This window comes from Lissotriton vulgaris, chromosome 5 (assembly GCF_964263255.1).
Source record: "Lissotriton vulgaris chromosome 5, aLisVul1.2, whole genome shotgun sequence".
In the NCBI taxonomy this organism is placed as follows: domain Eukaryota; kingdom Metazoa; phylum Chordata; class Amphibia; order Caudata; family Salamandridae; genus Lissotriton; species Lissotriton vulgaris.
This window is the reverse complement of record NC_141693.1, coordinates 1,445,324,299-1,445,343,251: the sequence shown is the minus strand read 5'-3', so window position 1 is coordinate 1,445,343,251 and position 18,953 is coordinate 1,445,324,299. Positions and strand designations below refer to the sequence as shown.

Sequence of the window (18,953 nt, the reverse complement as noted above, 5' to 3'; positions counted from 1 at the left end):
TCCTTGTAAAAACATCCCCGAGGCCCCCTTTTGTATATACCAGCATTAAATAAAAAACATTTTATCGTTATTTGCAAAGCCCTTGACTTAATTTTTTTCGTCTGTATTATTTTTGGCAAACATCTGTTTGGGTCACAGTCCCGGCGTCATCTAGTGCCAAGAAGACGAACACCCTGGCCTGAAGCACATGGGTGAGTTAGCTGCAGGATAAAGGTCTAGGGTGGCCGTGAGGTGCGCTCCCAGTGACAAGCAGTACCTAAGGTAACAAGGAAGTGGTAGGACTGTATCCAAGGGGACTGAGATGACGCATCGGGTAACGTGACAGGTGGGATCACGGAATAGGTTATTGTGTAGGTTTGGTTACTCTGACGCGTCTTCTCCACGCGTCTTCTCCACGCTGGTGGCATCTAGGGTCAGGTAGGAGAGTTACATTTAGGGTAGGTTCTCCAACGCAGCGCCTCGAGTCACCCTGCAGGTAGAAGACGTTGGCGATGAGGTGAAAGCAGTTCATGACAGATCGGGTGGCATCAGTTCAAGTGGTGAACAAAGGGAAGCGGGAAACAGACACCGAGCGCTTATCCTCTTAGAGAAGGCCTCAAAGGAGCAGGCGATCACCTTACAGATCAGAACACTGGGACCGGTCCCTGGGGGTCGCCATCCTAAACCCACAATCACGCAGGCCTTGTTTCCAAGAAGACTAGGAGTGCTTGTGACAAGAATACCAAACACTTTGGCGGCAAGGTCAAGTGAGGAGTCACGCCCTACCGTCGCAAATCCTGATGAACAAGGAACAGACTGGTCCAGAAAGAGGCTGATTCCAGCCAACCCCTTTCAGAAATTTGTCAGAATGGCTATTTCTTAAGTCAGGAAGAAAGAAAAATCTGTATCCCTGCTTTGTAGCATTCCTACCTACCAACTTCCACCCGCCACAGAGGCCGTGAGGTGACAAACAACCAAAAGAGATAGCTAGGGTCTCCTTAACTCCTTCGACGCTCATGACGAGCTCAGCTCGTCATGAACAATGGAATATCCAAAATGTCAGCACAGGAGGAAAATAACACAAGCATCGATGGTGTTAAGAGACATTGAAAGGAGGTACATAAGGGGTAGACAAAGTGGAGACATAAGGAACCTGCAAAGAAGGGATAAAGAGGGAAGAGAAAAGAAGAGGCAGTCCTAGAAGGCATAGACAAAAGGGGCAATGTAATGCATTGTATTATACAGAGAATGGCACAGGTTGTTCATGGTGGAGCAATGGGAAGGACGTACATAGAAGCGATAGAGAGATGGCATAGACATAGATGGCACAGAAAGAAGAGACAGATGGACAGAATAGAGACATTGAAGGGACAGAAAAATTGAAACGAGATACAACAGAGATGGATAGATAGATGCCAGAGACTGAACTGATAGAGGAAACCAACAGAAGGCAAAGAGGAGAAAAACAAGAGACATAGAAGCAGGGACGAGATCTAGAAATTATTTTTTAAATGACGTGAAAAAACAAGAAGAAATGGGCAAAACCCCAACCAGGATATTTCTAAACATTTGGGGAATCAGTATGGTACAGTGATGGAGAGTGTTCCAAAACCTCTTTCCTTAAGGTCAGTGGACTCCGTTTCTTGAGCTGTGCGACCTCATGTCTTCGATCAGGCTCCAGGTACCCGATCTAACCCTGTCACCTCCTTGAGTTTCAAATATTTTATTTTAAATTATTTATTATGAAGCTTTGATGGCTGTGAAGAGGCCCAGTTTAGGGTTTGGAGTTGTTTTCGTGATCAGTTAGATTGACTGCACGCATTTATCATTTACAATAGATCTTGCACGTCAGATAGTGAGTACAAACAGGTGTGTGGTATACAATCCAGTAGACGTTGATTATGTCAGCCACCGCTTCCGGGCGCATGCGGATACTTGATTTTCGATATAAGTGACCAATGGACCTCACGCCCTCTCGGAATCTACGGCCTTCATCCTCCAGTCGACCTCAAATCTGGGGAACTGGGTTTGAGTCTCTGCAATGATGCTGAACATCCTGTGATTCTGGGCAAATCACTTAATCTCCCCGTGCCTAAGAAAAATGAATGTGTCCTCATGTAATGCAACTGGTGCTATGTAAAGCACTCTGATACCCAATTCGGGTCAAGTTCGTGCTATATAAAACTCTGTAAAAAAAAAACAGATGCTTCCACGACAACTACTACTAACAATATGCATCTACATCCACTCTCTCATTTAACCCAAAACCCCATACCACTACTATGATCGCCCAAAATAACCCTTTCTAGACTCTCTCCTACTCTACCCCTCCTTGCATCATCTTACACCTCTTTTACTATACCGATCCCCAAAACAAACCTTTCTAAACACTTCCCTCTTTTCTACCCCTCCCCAACCCTTCTCACTCCAAATAAACTGACTAATATCCACTACTGAAATTACTTTCATATTTCACCATATTAATTCACCACTAATCCTTTATGGGCTTCCTGAATAGCATGTTTCAACACCCTATGTAAATTGAATTACAATACAATACAATTACAATTTATAGTGTGCATAATCCACTAACTCGCAACTTCTAAGCACTTTATAAAACGCATCTTATTCAAATGTCAATTTAGTACTCATTTTATCACTAGATGAAATTCTGAGCAGAGCTGCCATCCTTCGAACTTGTGAAGAAAGGCCACACAAAGATCTTGACAGAAGACATGCAACCCTCTTCGCTTTCTTCCTCGACTGACAGGGTCCCAATCCGCATTGCTCCAAGTCGCTTTAGAGCTCATTACCAAGAGTTATGGAGGTCCCAGAATGTTGGGAGGGACACATGTCTTTTTTCAAGATGCATGGTACGCTCTTGTGGGTGAGGTAGCATGCAAAGGATGAAATGTAATAAAAGGCCTTACATAGCAAGTGACCTTCAAGAAGCCCCGCTGCCAGAGAAGGCATAAAGCAGCATGCCGGTGGCTTGTTTTCTGAGATATTAAAGCACGGCGCTAGTCAGTCCCTCCGGAAAGAGAGCCGAGCTCCTCTGAAATACAAAGGCCATATTTGTTATTTATTGAAGCAATTCTTTTTCCTTCCAGTCGAGTGTTCCTGCTTTTATAGGTTTACCCTATGAGGTATTTCGAAAAAAAGCTTAAAAATAAGAGATCTGTTTTGAGATGCACCTCCAAGTGAAAAGGTGTTTTTTTTAAACAAGAAAATGTGATTTTTTTATGGATGCGGCCATAAATTTGATATGCCACAAACGCTTTAAAAGCTCAGATTCAGAGACTGTGTGAATGAAAATTCCAGAGTTATGACAACATTGCATAGGTCAAATTTGATGTATTATGTCACTGGCAGCACACGTGTGCTCCTTGTGTGTGGACTCCAAGCATGATTTGACACACACCATGAGAGAATGTGACAAACATAGTGAGTTACAAATGGCGTGTCACTGCAGTATACAATGATAGCATTTTGAACCTGACGTCAGACCGTAGCAGAAATTGAATTTTTGAAGTGACTCTACAGCTATTGTAAACCATATTAAATGTAATAATTTCTCAGTATGCAGTTTAAAGCATTCTGCACCGTGAGTAAGGGGTAAGAAGACTGTATCTTTAAATGCCTCAACAGATAATGTCTTAGAACAGGAAGATCTGAGCACCATGGCACTTTCAAACAAGCAGGATTTTCCACTAATGGAGAGGTAAGAAAACAGTCCCCACTTGCCCATAACCCGACTAATCCCAAAAAGAAGAAACATGGCTAGAAAACTCAAACAAAGCTCAGAAAGTGAAGTGTATCGTGGAAATAAAGCCACGATGGCAAGGACAGATATAAACAGTTTATACTGAGGAGTAAACAGTGTGCGCCCCAGCCGGGCGATGAGTTATGCCCTGTGTACATTTCCTTGGAGCCTGGGGACTCTCTCAAGAATTACTGGTGGGTCCAGGGTGGCTGCAGACTGCTATGCGCATCAAACAGAGGTAATAGCCAACTGGAGAAAAAAAACAATGCACTTCCTATGCAGTGAAAGATCCGAAGCTCTGTTTCTCCAGTCCACAACCCCCCACAGCCCCAACAAAGCCAGCAATGACAACAAAATAAACACCCACGAGGACTGCATTGTACACATATAAACTCGTACCCCAGGCGAAGACGGAGATACCCAACGCAGAAGAAGTGAGGCATGTGTTTCAGATATTAAACACCACGTGCTTATCTGAAAAAGCATCTTCATGTCCATATGCATGTCGAGGGTACTGCTCAGCCTTGTTAACTCACCTGCAACATAACCATTCAACAAGTACACACCAGTGACATATCCCTCCGTGTATCCATACATGTAACCAAATGCATCCATGCATCCGTCCATTGGTCCATCCCTCCGCCCATCCATTCACTCATCCATCCATTCACCGTCACATCCGCCTGTGTCCTTCTCAAATCTAAACACAATGACCCACGCCTAAGTGTCTACTGCATCTGCCATCAGAAGAATTGACTGCGTGAACAACCCTCCCCCTCGGATAAGGTGATGGCAACAGAGGCCGGCAGCGTCACAAACACACGTGAGCTCTTCTAAGTAATCCAAGGGATTTCAATGTCCTTCACCTACGCGTACACCCGAGTCTTCTACCTCTGAAGACAGAGAGTCTAGGTACAGTTAACTGAATGTATATTCATTCCCTAACCACCACAGTCACCCTTTTCTATCTTCTGAATATCCTCTACTAGTACGAGGTAGAAGCATGAATCATACTAATGGTTTATGGATTCCAGAGTAGTCTGCTACTCGCCAAAAAAGCACGTAAACACCGCATCAGAGTTAGCAAGCAGTATATAAATGCAAACCTTTTACCATCTTCTATCCGCCACTATCCTTCTCAATCCAAATAACTGACTAACATATCCACCACTGAAATTACTTTCATATTTCACTATATTAATTTCAGCACTAATCCTTTATGGGTTCTGGAGTAGTGTGTTACTCGCCAAAAAAGTGCTTTGACGCCTCAATAGGTGGTAGTGTGTGCTATATAAATGCAATTACAATGCAACACAATACTAATTCACCATGCTAACCCATAGTCACAGAAATGCCCTCTGCAAAAGCAGAAGTGTGTACATGTTGCAGGATTCACACTCTTTTCAATGAACTCATGCCCACCAAGACACGTCAGGTGTCAGCCATAACAGATTGTTTCTCTATTGATGGTAGGGATCGGGCCATGATTAAATCACATCCTGCCCCGGACATCTCAACGCTGTACTCTTCGAAAAGCCATGCCAATGCACACCAAGATGGCCGCTGCTCCAGAGAGCCACTTTCTGCATGCATCGCAAGGCTGATTCCCTGAGAGGTAAAAGATCACTACAGAAAACTGCAACATGTTTCCAGAAAAGGTATCACCCAAAATGTTGAGAGTGCACCGTCTTTCTTGAAGGACTGCACAATGCTATGAACCCCCCCACCAAACGTTTACTTTGAAACCTTTTGATCCCTTCCTCTGAGCCTTCCTGGGCCCACTTGGAACCAGAGACCTTCAGGGACCTTGTGCTCTGCCATCACTGAATGATGAAAGTCAGCTACGAGGAAAAGAAGGTGGTGAACTTACATGTTATGAAGGACGCACCAGCCGCAGTGGGGGTCTCCAGAGCTCAGGCATTCCCCGCATGTGGAGTACTGCTCGCAGGACTCTACCGGCACCCTGTACACCTATGGGTGAAAAGAGAAAGAGCGGAACAATGTCAGTACGGCCATATTTAAAGAAATAATCTACAGACCAATGTCAGTGTAGTACACACGCGCGTCAAAATAGAGGCTACTGAATTAGGACACAGAAGGGCTATTTAAGCAACAGGAACACATGATGACGATGGAGCTGATGGGTTAAGCGTGTTGTGGTGTCAAAGACATAATGCAAGGCTACAGACAGGGAAGGCAGGCAGAAGGGGCCAAGAACAGCAGATGCCCACATCCCTGGTTTCCAAATACTGAGTGTGTTCCATGATTAGGTTGTTGTTAGCATCACACAAGTCAGGGGGCCATGGATGATGTACAATAGACCACTGCGGCTTTCCTACAGACTTGGTTATAGCCATTTGCGCATGTGGTACCCCGGGTCCTGCATGGGTTCACCTCAATACATCGTGTGGATTCCTGAGGATGATTTGCTGTGAATCTCATGAACGCCTCTCAATTCAAGCAGAGAAAAAAGGTAATATGTGTTGTCACAGGAAAGTGTGCTGACGCTGGATGAGCGACTCTCGGGGATCGCAGCAAATGTAGTATGTTATGACTGATCACATGGAAAATAATGTCCCTATGCGCAAAAACTGAACACAGAAGCTTATCCTGGCCTCATAGGACTGGTTACACAGAAAGAGATGGGTGTGTTGCCTGGAGTAAGTGAAAGGGAAAAGAAAAGGTCCCTACCATGGGCTACCAACACCTCAGAAAAATCATTTGCTGCACAGATCTGAATGCAACCTGCAGATCACAAGCTCGAATCCCGTACAGGGTTGACCCGAACATTTATCTTAATGCATACACGTGGAGTTGCAACTTAAGATGCGCAGGGTGACCCTCACTTCCAGGAACCCATTGTCCCTCAGAAGAAGCCTTACCTATGTATCATGGCCCCAGAGATCACTTGTTTCTAACAACATGGCAATCTGACAGAAGAGTGACTGCTGGGTGCGGTGCAAGTGTGGACAGAACCTCAACCTGGCATATCAATACATTCCCACTTCCCAATCGGTTACCGTTTTCGTCCTCATCCATACGCACCAACAAATCGAATTATATTTCGAACTGATAGGAAATGTAACCAAACTTGGTCTTGAGTGGCCGCCGGATAACATTTTTTTTGCGGTTTCGTTGGAGATCTTGGTGACAAATGTTGTGAAGGAGTCTGGCCTGACAGGCTGAGAACTGGAAGCCAGGTCGCACGGCATTATCTCACATTCTTAGCCTGGTGAGGCTACACCTGTCGCTGAAATGTGCCCACTGCTCTCAGCAGGGGCGAGGGGAACAAAGGGGCCTGTCTGGAGGCGGCCTGCGCCGGGCGAGGGGAACACAGGCCTTTGTGTGCGCCGCGCACAGTTGGCCCGGCTGCGGGGCTCCGGTTCCAGGCTCCCAGGGCTGGGGCCCTCCACCGGTGCCAGGGCGGGGCACAGAGCGCCGTCAGGTGGCTTCATGGATCACAAAGCCCTGTGTTTTCGCCGAGGGTCTGGGCATATGGCCGTGCTGTCACCGCTTCCTTTCATGCTCCACATTCCTGTCAGCTGCAGACCCCATAACTGTAGTCAGGTGTCAGTCAGAGCAGCAGATGCTCTGCCAGGGGGCACCGTGGGGGGCTGTGCCCCAACGCTGCCTGTCTGCCTGCCTTGCGACTGTATACTCCAGACAGCTGTCTGCAGAGGTCTGTTGAAGGAGAGGGGCTGTGGCTGTTTGTACGGTGGGAGATATGCTAAGTGTGTCTAGCACAGCTGCCAGAGACGAGCTCACCCCCAGCTCCCATACCGCCCAGGACTGGGCCCCAGAAGCAGTTATTAAGATTTAAAGCACACACTGCAACTAGGGAAGAGTCGAGGGGCGCAACACATGTTCACATGATAGTACATCTGCTGGATTGTGACTCTTACATGTGGACTTCAAGTTCCGATGCTGATGGCAGGAATGTTACTTTTTCTAAAATTCACCCCCGACTAGTGTGGGTCCTTTGGCAGCTGTTCTCTGGGCAAACTGTCAGAAAGACGTCATTAGCTTTGCCTGGCCCGCTTTCCGAGACGAACAACATTTGAAATGGCTGTCTGGCGCCATCAGTGACCCGGAGCGCATACCCAGCCATCGTTTGCGTGCCCTTCCTCAGCGTGCTGTGTCTGAAGCCCTGCCTAAGATGGCTGCCGGGGTGGCGAGGCTGTCCCCTGCAGCACTGCCTGACGCAAGGGGACTGTACAGCCTGAAGGGACAGGCACGAGACAGCGCGGAATTATTTTACCATCCAGATGTTGAAAGTGATCTCTGAGCAGGAATAATGAGAGGAAATGTGGCAGAGGGGCACACCATGCATATATAAATGTTATGATACATATTCAGTCAAAGCTGCTCATATTCTTTCATTTGCAGATACTCATAATAACAGCAGTGTTTTACATCCACTTTAGGCACACCACAAAAGACAGTGACTCTTGACAAATAAATAACAAATTCCAATAACACCCGACTCTATAATCATCATGTTTTTGAAGAATGAAGGTTTGTGTCAACCTCATTGAGATCACAACCCATGACCCACAGCCCACATTCATCTGGAATGCTTTTTTTCTAAACACTCTTCATTGATATCCCAATGAACAGAAACAATGGAGACAACTAAACCGTAAACAATGCAAACGATCCCTAGTCCGATTTGGCAATTCACAGGATGAGTATGGGAGGTGCCATACATTGTTTACTTATAGCTCCTAGATACTTTTCAGCTCCATCTGATCAAGTTCAAATGACTAATGGGTAATTTTATGACAGCAGAAGATCACTCACTCACTCACTCAATCTCTGTAGAGGAGACATCCACCGCTACTCTACAAGGTGATGGTTTTTTACCTATTACTGATCCTGGCAAACCCAACCAGCGGCTCTTTCCTGAGTCTTATAGCCACCAATGTACCAAAAACACAGCTACCCCAATAACAGAAAGAAATCTGTGGAACCTTTCCCATTTTGTAATTGCTGAGGCATCCGCACCTGACCACTCCTGACCCAGCAAACCCCCGCCACTGCACCACTGCACCAGGAGACCTGCCGGGCTGCTGGAGTTCATACAGAAAATCTATTTTTAATGGCTTGAGGGAGATCCAGGGAAGCTGTGAGGGGGGCCACCGAGTAATTTCATGTAATTAAAGCGATCTATCACTCAGTGAAGAGAAACAGCAACTTGATGACGTTTCCAATGAGATTCTTCGTTCCCAAAAACACAGCACAGGTTCCTCTTGGTGTAGCGGAACTAAGGGCGAAGGCGGGAAGCCTGAACGAACAAGAGACCTCAAGAGGGAAGAGAGCAGCAGGGTCACGCGGCAGAGCTAAAGACTGATATCCCGAGACTGGGTTGAGAGTGACACGTAGGGGACTGTGTCAAAATGTCAACCCTGATGGAAAAGAGTAGAAACAGCCAGCTCCCGGTGGGGCAGGCCGGGTCACGTTCTGGATGCCAGGCACCGTTATTGGATTGGAATTATAAACTGAAATCATGGGCTTATGTGCTTCCTTCTCCATGGTGAGGCGGTGTCAAACACTGGAGTAGGATCTGACCAATGCCTTGCAAACTGTTTTCAGTTCAACTGCAGTAGACTGTGATAAGCCGAAATGAAATGGATTTTGGGTCTAAATGCCATTTGTGAACTGTTTATCACCATAGATAAAAGCTATTGCTTATAGCCCCTTGGCATTGAGGACAGGGCAAATGGCATGGGTTTCAACATGGCGCCATGTCACTGAGACACCATGTTTCATGAGCTAATTAATTTAATCAAAAACAGCATTTAGGACCAATTAAAGAAACTGAATTGGATTAAGGCTACAACTCCCTGAATGTATTTGACCGGAAGTGGAAGAGCCAGAACTTTGAAAGGTGGTACCAACAGCAGCAGGATCACCTGAAGTGCGGACGTTGCGTTATTTTATATTTTCTAAACCATGTGAAGCCATGCAAAGCGGCTTTGCGTGGCTTAGTAAACGTAAAAATGGATTTTGCAGCCGGGTTGTGCCACAAAAGTGACACAACCTCGACACAAAACCATAGTAAATCTGGGACTAAGGGTTTTAATTGGCAGCGATGACAAGAGTTCATTGATGAAAACCCAGCGGTTCAGCCACTTCTAAATGGTGTAGGGGAATCTCTTTTTGGCGAGACTGGAGGACCGTTAATTTACTGCGCTGCTCTTTCTCTACCGAAATCTACATGGCCATCTTAGTCTCCCACTTTTCCTGGCTGTTCATCAATGCTTACTAGTTCTTCAGGCTATTTTTAAATATGTTCTTTAATGTGTAACATTTTTCAAGTTATCTACAACACTATTTCTACGTAGAAGGGTTGGGAAGAACATCTAAAGTCCATTTTTTTGTACATTTCTGGATGTTGCTTGATTGCTAAATTCTTACTCCTGAGGCCCTGAAATTCATATATAAGTTGCCAAAACATTCAAGAGACAGTGGCGTGACGTCAAACAGTATTTCTACTTTGACAGATGTCAATTTTGCTTAAAAGATAAAAGGTGATGAGCTTTTCACCCCAGTACTGCTTGTTAGTCTCGCGAGCTTCCAAACACAACTCCTTCAGTCACATCTGACTTGTGTCGTAGGAGTAGGGTTTCCCTGGCATACACATACATCTGGCTACGCTGTGTAGATACGAAACAGACAACCAGGTTTGTTGGCAACACAGACACTTCTTCAATAAGTTCTTAAAATATTATCTTAACGACGAATGTATGACTGCGGCACAATGTTATAATAGACCAACCCCTGCATAGACCTTGGGCTCTAATCCAACAAAGACTGGTCATAAACAGAAATAATGCAATATGTAACATGTAGACTAAATGTAGCATGAAATCAGACCCATTCGAGTAGCGTAAAAGAGGATTGTGATGGGAGAAGTGCTTGTACCTGTCCGAGCAAAGCACGCTAACTCTGCATAGTGGCCCCAAAACCCCGCAGATCCATGACATGTTGGGGAAGAATCCAGTTTGCAGGGTTTCAATGATGTCCAACAAGAATGAAGCCATCTGCCTTCCCCTGCCAATGGCAGCGTCCCTTCCACAGATTCAGTTGACCAAGGTAGATGTAAGAGACGACTGTAGGGCCTCGGTGGCACAGAACACATCACTGCTTTGGAAGTTGACCCAGATATGGAGGCTTGCCAATCCCACTGCAGTGGAAGGGCTCGGACACTCCACGTGGTCGGGTGCAAACTTTTGTTTTGCATCAGATCAGACTGTTATTATTTAATTGATCTTAATTAGAAAAGTTTATGCCGCAGACAGCAGTTCCCGGGCAGCCCCTGCCAACCCTTGCTCAGTTCTGGCATGGCAGCCAGGCTCTTGGAGTCAGCCAGCTTCGCCTGTGAATGGCTTCCAGGTTTCCACGCAGACTTGGAGAGCGCTGAATGCAAGACGCATTCCATCGTCAATTCTTGGCCCCGCACTCCAGGAGGGGGCGGGGCCCCCCTGAACTTTAATCACACTGCATTATGTAAACAGGAAAAACCAAAAAACTGAAACGGGTGTTGGGCTCGAGTTCTAGAAAAACAACATATGGGGAGCGCGGCTGTCATTCCTTTGAGGGCTGAGGCGCCTCAGACTAAGGTCTGGTGGCACGAAAAACATGGAACACAAAGTCATGTTCGTAGAAATATTGATTTCCCGTGATGGAAGGCTTCAGTTCTTAGCGGAACCAGTTGTGCGACAGAAAACTAAAGGGCCTTGTCGCCACAAGACATCTGGCAATGCCATCAAAGCAGGGATGGCGACACTCTGGAATCAACTCAGACGGTAAGTCATGGCCCAAAGGGAGGCGGTGGTGGTGGTGGAGCCAAGTTTGTGCAGACGGCAGTCGAAGCGGTCAAAGCGCTGTGGTTTACCACTGTTCCAGCTACTGGGAAAAGGTGGGACCAGCCTCCCTTTCAGACAGGCCGGGAATTATGGGAATGCAGCGCTACACGAGAGCCCCGCCACACCACCAATGGGATACTTGGAAGACTGTGTCATACACCCACATTTAATGCATGTGAGCGCTTCCTAGACACACAGATTACACGCGAGTCAGTGTCCTATGCATCAAATACATGATATGGAATACACCAGCAAACATTCACATGGAACAGGCAGAAGGCCACCCAAGGCATATAGACCACATGCAACACTAGTACAGGAGTCAATGCTATACACGTAGAAAACATATATCCTAATTTTTACAGCACAGACATAGGAGTCCATGTCATATATGGAGAATGAACATAAGTCCATGTCACAAATACAGAGAGAGACTCCAAGCTGTACTTCGAAATGGAACACATCAGAGTGCATACCAGAGAAAAAGCCTACATGTGAGGCTAGAGGGGTGTACAAACATATATATGTTAATTACATAGTGGAAGTCACCACTGTATAGCTAGTTAGGTCAGACTTTCTGTTGGAAGAATGGGTTTTTGTTTTGCTAATAACTTTGGCGTAGTTTGACAAGTCTTCACAAGAATCTCCAGTAAAAAAAGTTCATCCACCTCAGCTCCTTCCTGGAAACATTCAGGATGATCAGAAAGCATGGTTTGGGGGATTTGGTGTAAATCTGTTCTGCCATTTTAGAGAAATCGAAATTCAAAATATAGTGATATCTGGACGGTTGGTTGGTCCAATACAACTGGAGTGCCACAAATAAAAAAGAAATACAGCGATTTGATTGGCCAAGAGGGCTATTTTTTCCCCCGTCCGCCATCTCCGTCCCACTGGATATACAAATATATATATAACTTCTTTCTCCGGTTTCGGATCCAGACTGAGTGCGGTCGAAACACTTAGGGGCCTATTAGGTTGGCCCCGCAGAGCTGGGACCTTCCGCCATAGATGATCCGGTCCCGGCCTCCGTATTAGGATGAGCCTGCCACACTGGCGGGCACATCCTGGTAGTTTACCATTGCGGGCGGTGCTGCTGGATGCAGCACCGTACACAATGTTAAACAACCATGTTTTGCATTGCGATGCACAATGTGGCAGGCACTGCGCAGTGCCTGCCACCTTGGGCATGGCAATGTAGGGGGGTACCATAGGTACCCCCCAAAGTGCAGCCTCCTACCCCCTGGTGGCCCACAACGGGCCCTGTAGCAGAACTCCGTATGCCTTTCCATGGCAGCATCGCCGCCATGGAAAGGCCGGTGTTTGCCTGCATCCTAATCTGGTGGACAGTGCCTGCTAGGCACTGCCACCATTTTGTGTGCCCTGGGCCGTCCGCCAGGCAATCGGGACAATTGCTCGAGGCGGACGGGCTTTGCGTCCGCTGCGGACGCATTCATGTTCCCACCGCCATCCTAATCTGGCGGTGGGAAATTTCTGTTTAATGGCGGAAGGACCACCACCGCAGTGGCCCTGCGGTGGCGGTCCTTCCATCATCATAATAAGCCCCTTTGTATTTTCTCTGCGTTATTGCCAAGTAAATATTTGCAAAAACAATCCGTCGATGTTGCTTATCTTTCTGAAACTGGAGAAAGAAGTTTGAGATACAGAGAATTTGTGAACGGCGTGATGTCTGCCGTTAGAGCCTCGGTCAACAGGCTGGGCATCTTTTGGCATCTCTTCGTTGGTCTATCTATATATATATATATCTATATACATACAGTAGGCTTTGGGTCATCCCAGTGCTCTTTTTTTGGATGACTTTTTTGTCTATCTATTTCCCTACTGCTTACTGGATGGCTTTCCTCCCTATTCTCACCTCTGGATCATTTCTTTACTATATTCTAATAGGATGACTTGTGTGTTCCCACTGACTGATTCAGGGAATTACTTTTTTCTTCTAGCACTCACAGGAGTACATGTATTTTTTGCTCTCTCCCAAGTGTGCTGTTTTGCCGCTCAAATTCTACCACCATTCTTCCTGTTGCTTCTCCCCACCACAGCAGACATTCCAATGCTTTTCCTGCTGGCTTTTTTACAAATGTTTAATCCTCCTTTCCATAGCTCCTCTGCCCACCACCGCAGCTCCTGCCTCGCTGATGCATTGACTCGCCCACCATCAATCCTCCATTTCTCAAATGCCCCTCCTCATTGTGGTGATTTTTTTTACTTTTTTGTGCTTTTGCACACATTTTACTCATTTTTATTAAATGTATTACTTGAAGATAGGCATCTGCCATCTTGGAATACAGTTGGGGCATCATGCTGAATGTTCCCATTCGTAGGTGTGCATGCGTGCATATACGTAATCATACTGTGTCACTGTTATGTCACAACACAAACCAAAGCCTGTGCGATGAAACAGGAGTTCGTATACACATCATCAACCTTTTTTTTGTGGAAGACAGCATTGTCAAAAAATATTTTTTTCTTTTTGAAAAAGCACTGGCAAAGGCAATAGGCCAGCATTGTTTTTAAGATGCGCAACTGATTGGCTTTGGCAATCCTTGTTGAGTTCTAGGACTTCTTTTTCATCATCAGACTTTTTAACCCAAAGAAAGAGAGAGTTATAAAAATAGATAAAGAAGGTATAAAGAATGCTAGAAAAACATTGGCAGGGGGACAAAGAAAGAGTGAAATAAACCCTCAAGAGTGGGATAAAGTGACTAGATGTGTAGGGTCGTGGAAGAAAGAAACCGAATCAAAACAAAGCAGCTTTGATGTTTGCCAGCCCTAGCATTCAGCACTGCCGACAGCAGGATCATGAGGAAAAAGTTGGGCACCTGCACCTATTTATTAATTTATATATTTAGGCCCTGATTATGATATCGGTCGGAGTTGCCTCCGATCGATATCATCTTGGATTGTGGACTGACCGACCTCCAGTCGGCGGTCCAGACAGTAGTATTACAATGCGACCGCACAAGATACTGCCGTTTTTGGGAATTGAGAGATTCTGTTAATCCCTGCACCGCATCAAGCACACCAAGGTGCCTGCCACAAGGTACAGGGATTAACAGGGGGGCACCTCGGCTCCCAACCAGAGGTTGTGAAGTAATGGAACCCTGCTAGGGGTCCCTTAAGTCACTTTCCGACAGACTTTCCATGTTGGAAAGGCAGACATGGAAAGCCTGTCGCCAACCAACATCGTAACCCCGATGGTGGAAACGCCATCCTCAGGGATTATGGTGGGGCCTCCGACTGGCTGACGGGCTCCTTGAGCCCGTCAGAATCCAGCCGGAATGGCCGTCCAGTTTCCCTTTCGACTGCCAGCATTTTAATGCAGCGGTCAAAAGTGAAACTGAAGATGTTGGTCGGAAAGCCTCCTAAGCCCTTAGTTATTTATAAACAAATGAAGCGTTGTGCCAGACACAATACAAAACATCCATCTCAGTGCCGGCATCTTCCAGTGACTTAAGGGCTTTGCAGTAGTCTGACAGGGAGAGTGTGCTATAGCTGTTCTTCCCAGTCACAAATTCACTAAATAAGATAATGAAGAGACATGTTGTGGCCTCGGATCAAGTTGGTAATAATGAAATACTTTCCTGCCTGAGAAGAACAAACACAAACATATTCCAACAAATAATGGTAATATATGCATGTTTCCAAGAGTGCCCACAATACATCGGTGCCCCGTGATTGGTGACGTCTATACATGCGAAGGCACCATCTTTATTAGCACATAATAACACCCAGGGGCGGATTGGCAAGGCGGGCATTCGGGAATGGGCCGAAGGGCCGGTGCCTCAGTGCCCTCTGTGGGCCGTTTTTTTTCTCCCCTGTCCCAGTCCACAGAGAGTGGACTAGGAAAAGGGAGAGAAAAAAAAACGGCCCACAGAGTGCACGGAGACAGACAGAGAAAATGAAAGCAGCCTCGCTGTGCGGCCAGACAGCGATTGTCAGCTGTGGGCTCTCCTTCACCCCTACCCTGCCAAGCAATCAAGCTGAGGCTGGGCTGGGGAGGGGTGATTGTTTGCAATAATCGGCCTCCCTGGGGGCCAGGTGTTTCTCAGGCCTTTGAGCCATTTGCACCTCGGCCCCCTGGTGCCCATGCAGCCCAGAAACAGTGTTAGTCTTAACACCTCGCCCACAGCCCTTCACATTCAGGGCATAGTGGGCGAGGAAGAATGGGTCTTGCTGTGGGGGCCTGGTGATGTTTGGAAATTTTTTGTTTTATTTATTTATTTATGCGATTTTATATAGTGCGGACTTTACCCGAAGGTGTCAGAGCGCTTCACACTCGGAACAGCAATAATACATGAGGAGAAAATTATTAGTGGACAAATTACAAAAGCAAACGTTAAGTTACATGAATCAAAAGTGACAATAGTGAGCAACCAAAATACAAGAGGAGCAAACGATACATTACAGAAGGAAAATGAGATATGTGCGCAGGTTACAAAAGCGTACAAAATACAAGTAGAGGTTTAATACTGCAATTAATGGCAGACACTCCAGCACAAGAACAAACGTTACGTAGGCAATGGTGGCACTTGTGCAAGTATCTAAAGCAAACAAAAGTGAGAGGTAGTAAACAGTGTGTTACAAGAGAAAAGTGACTTGTGCAAGTTACAAAAGGGTACCATACACAGGTACAAGGGTAGTACTACAGTAAATGGTAAATACTCAAACTGACACAACACACTGGGAAGGCACTTCCCATGCACCAGCTTCACCTCAGCCTCTCCCCTGGCTACCTGGCTACCTTTGATGACCCAGAAAGCTGTGTTTTGTGCTCCCCTGCCAGGACATTTTCCCAAGGCCTGGAAGGTTGATTAATTTACTAATTGCAGGGGCCTTACCTCTGTTCATGTGCTCCTGAGCTGAAGGTCTGGGGAGGGCTGAGTAGGTTAGTAATAGCAGGGGCTTTGCTGCTTTTCAGGTGCTCTTGTGCTGGAGGGCTGGAATAATTTTGTGACAAAAAGGGGCCTTGCTATTTTTTTTAGTTGCTCAGCATGTAGGCCATTGTCCCCTTGGCCCTGTGTCGTGTGCAAGAACAGTATCCTCCCACTTTCATTCCTTGTCTGTGCAAATGGTGTTTCATGAAAGGGCACGCCCCTTGAATGTGGGCAACGCCCCTTAAATATGGGCCACGCCTCTTGAATGTGGGCCACTTTTTTCGTCAGTGCCCGGGCCGAATTGTGATCCCAATCCGACCCTGATAACACCACCTACTGTTAATGCTTCCAAGCCCCAGGACTTCGGCAGTAAGTGCTTTCTAAATACTACCTAATAGTAATTAGTAGGTTCTGTGTGTTTGGGGCCTGGGCTTCCAATCTCTTGGGGGCTCACTGAAATGCAGGGAGGTCAGTCGTTACAGCGGTTTAAGTTTCTCCCTAGTCCCTCTGAACTGATATTTCGAGGCAAAATAGCGCCCATTGAAAGAGCCAGGCTCGCCATCACGCGCCAGCCTCCTTGCCCCCCACACAGAGAGCTCCTGTAAAGAGAGAGCGCTGCGGGTTCACAGGACACGCGCGCCGTGTCCTCGTGCGCAGCAGAGGCCTCCGCCATTAGCTGGGTCCAGCGTCCTTGGCTGGAGGCGGGGCACGCGGGCCCACACGCGGGACTGCAGCACTTTGGACCAGTAATGACAGCTCCCGACAGCTCGCCAGAGGATGCGAAGAGCGTCTTTAAAAGCTTCAAAGGCATGCCCCCTCGCCCCCTGAGACACTTTCTAGAAGGTTCCCCGCTGACAAGAAGCATAAGAGAAGCGCGAAGACACACACCAGGGCACAAAATAACTCCTCCTCACCCATTCCACACAGAGTCTTTCTTCCTCTTTGAGGTGTGTGAAAATTGTGCATCGGTGTCAGCTCATGTAGCACCATTTATTGCGTTTTTATTGCTATCTCCGACACAGCACTGAACAGCATCAAAGGGTAGAGGGAAACAGGCGCGAAGCACATGGTGAGCTGAATCACCTGTGGGCAGCTGGGGTGAAGCCATCTTGCACAATCAGCCTTATTCGCTTCAACGCTAATGCTTGCTCGGGCAGGTGGAGCTGTTCCCACAATCGTTCATACAACTGTCAGGCTTGTCAAGAATGGGCCGCTGATTTTATTAATGGGGACCAAATCCGATGACAAACCGGCTGCTTCGTTCTTCCAAGACATCGTCTGTCTGATCGCCATGGTAACACTCGTGACATTTTAGTTCTGCCCAAATATCTAAGCACCTCCCCATTAATCCACCTACTTCAACCCTTCGTGGTCTTCACGTTGACAGGATGGTTACAGGAAATGATACTTGTCACCACAGCTCAATATCTGTGCACCACTGGCTTAAACGGGGAGATAGCTCCGTGGGTTTAGCTATCATTACCACGTTAGACATGTGCACATTTTTCTCGACTGATGGTTTCACTGCCCATTCCATGACAAGAAAAACTCTAAGAACCGAGATTTCTGCGTGTGATTGGTGAGCATCTTTGAGAGATGGGCACCTCTACCGAGCTCGCACTGACTTTGCCTTCACGTTGTGAGATTATTCTGAGCTTTCATTCGCAGTCTTTGGTAGGGAAAAACGTGCATGCCTCGGTTCAGATCAGGGCTGGCTGCCCCGCTATGGCGGAGGAGTGTTGCCCACAGCTTTTAAGCAGTGCACTGTACAGGAAACATAAAATTATAACTTTATTATCATTTTTTGTTTCCGTTGGGGTTGTTCTGCTCTCGGAGCAGGACAGGAGGGGAGTGGTTTGCCCACTTCTAAGTGCGCAGAGACTATTTGGTCACTTTCCCCGTTCTCGATGGAGGCTGCATTACAGCCTGTATGGAGAACATGCCCTGGCCCCATTCCCTAGTTGTGCCAAACCAGATGCTCAAAACCAATCACAACTCAGCATTGCAGCGTTTTGATTGTCCAGGGGAGCCTGGCTGTGCTTCCTGTGACTCAGTCCTAGGAGGAGATCAGGAGCAGAGATGAGGGACCCGGCGCGGCAAGGTAAGTGTGTATTTTCTTATCATTTTTTTTACCTTACATACCGTTTCCCCCCTTGTTTCATCCCCCCCCCCCCTGCGCCCCCTGCACGCCCGCACCCGGCCCGCCACCTGCAAATCATGCCGGCTGCCACTGGTTCAAATGCACAGAACCAAAGCCTCTATTTTGACTGAAATGAAATCCTTCCAGAAAACCGTTGCAAAGGGGGTTGTGTTTTATTTCTTCTGCTTGTTTATATGCCATTGAAGAAAGGGCATATGGGCGGCCAACCTAGAACATAACCAAAGTCACCCCATGCAAGGAACCAGTGAACTATCCAGCTCTAGGCAGCAGCCACAGCACAAACACAGACA

The 18,953-nt window shown here is 46.8% G+C and overlaps 1 protein-coding gene across 1 annotated transcript in view; it reads right to left on the bottom strand.

Moving 5' to 3' along the window:
* PLXNA2 (plexin A2) overlaps positions 1–18,953 on the bottom strand; it is a 563,332-nt gene that overhangs the window by 225,482 nt on the left and 318,897 nt on the right. The window contains exon 5 of the mRNA XM_086923371.1: positions 5,613–5,713. Coding sequence (XP_086779497.1) covers positions 5,613–5,713 — 101 coding nt within the window. The remainder of the gene's footprint in view (positions 1–5,612; positions 5,714–18,953) is intronic.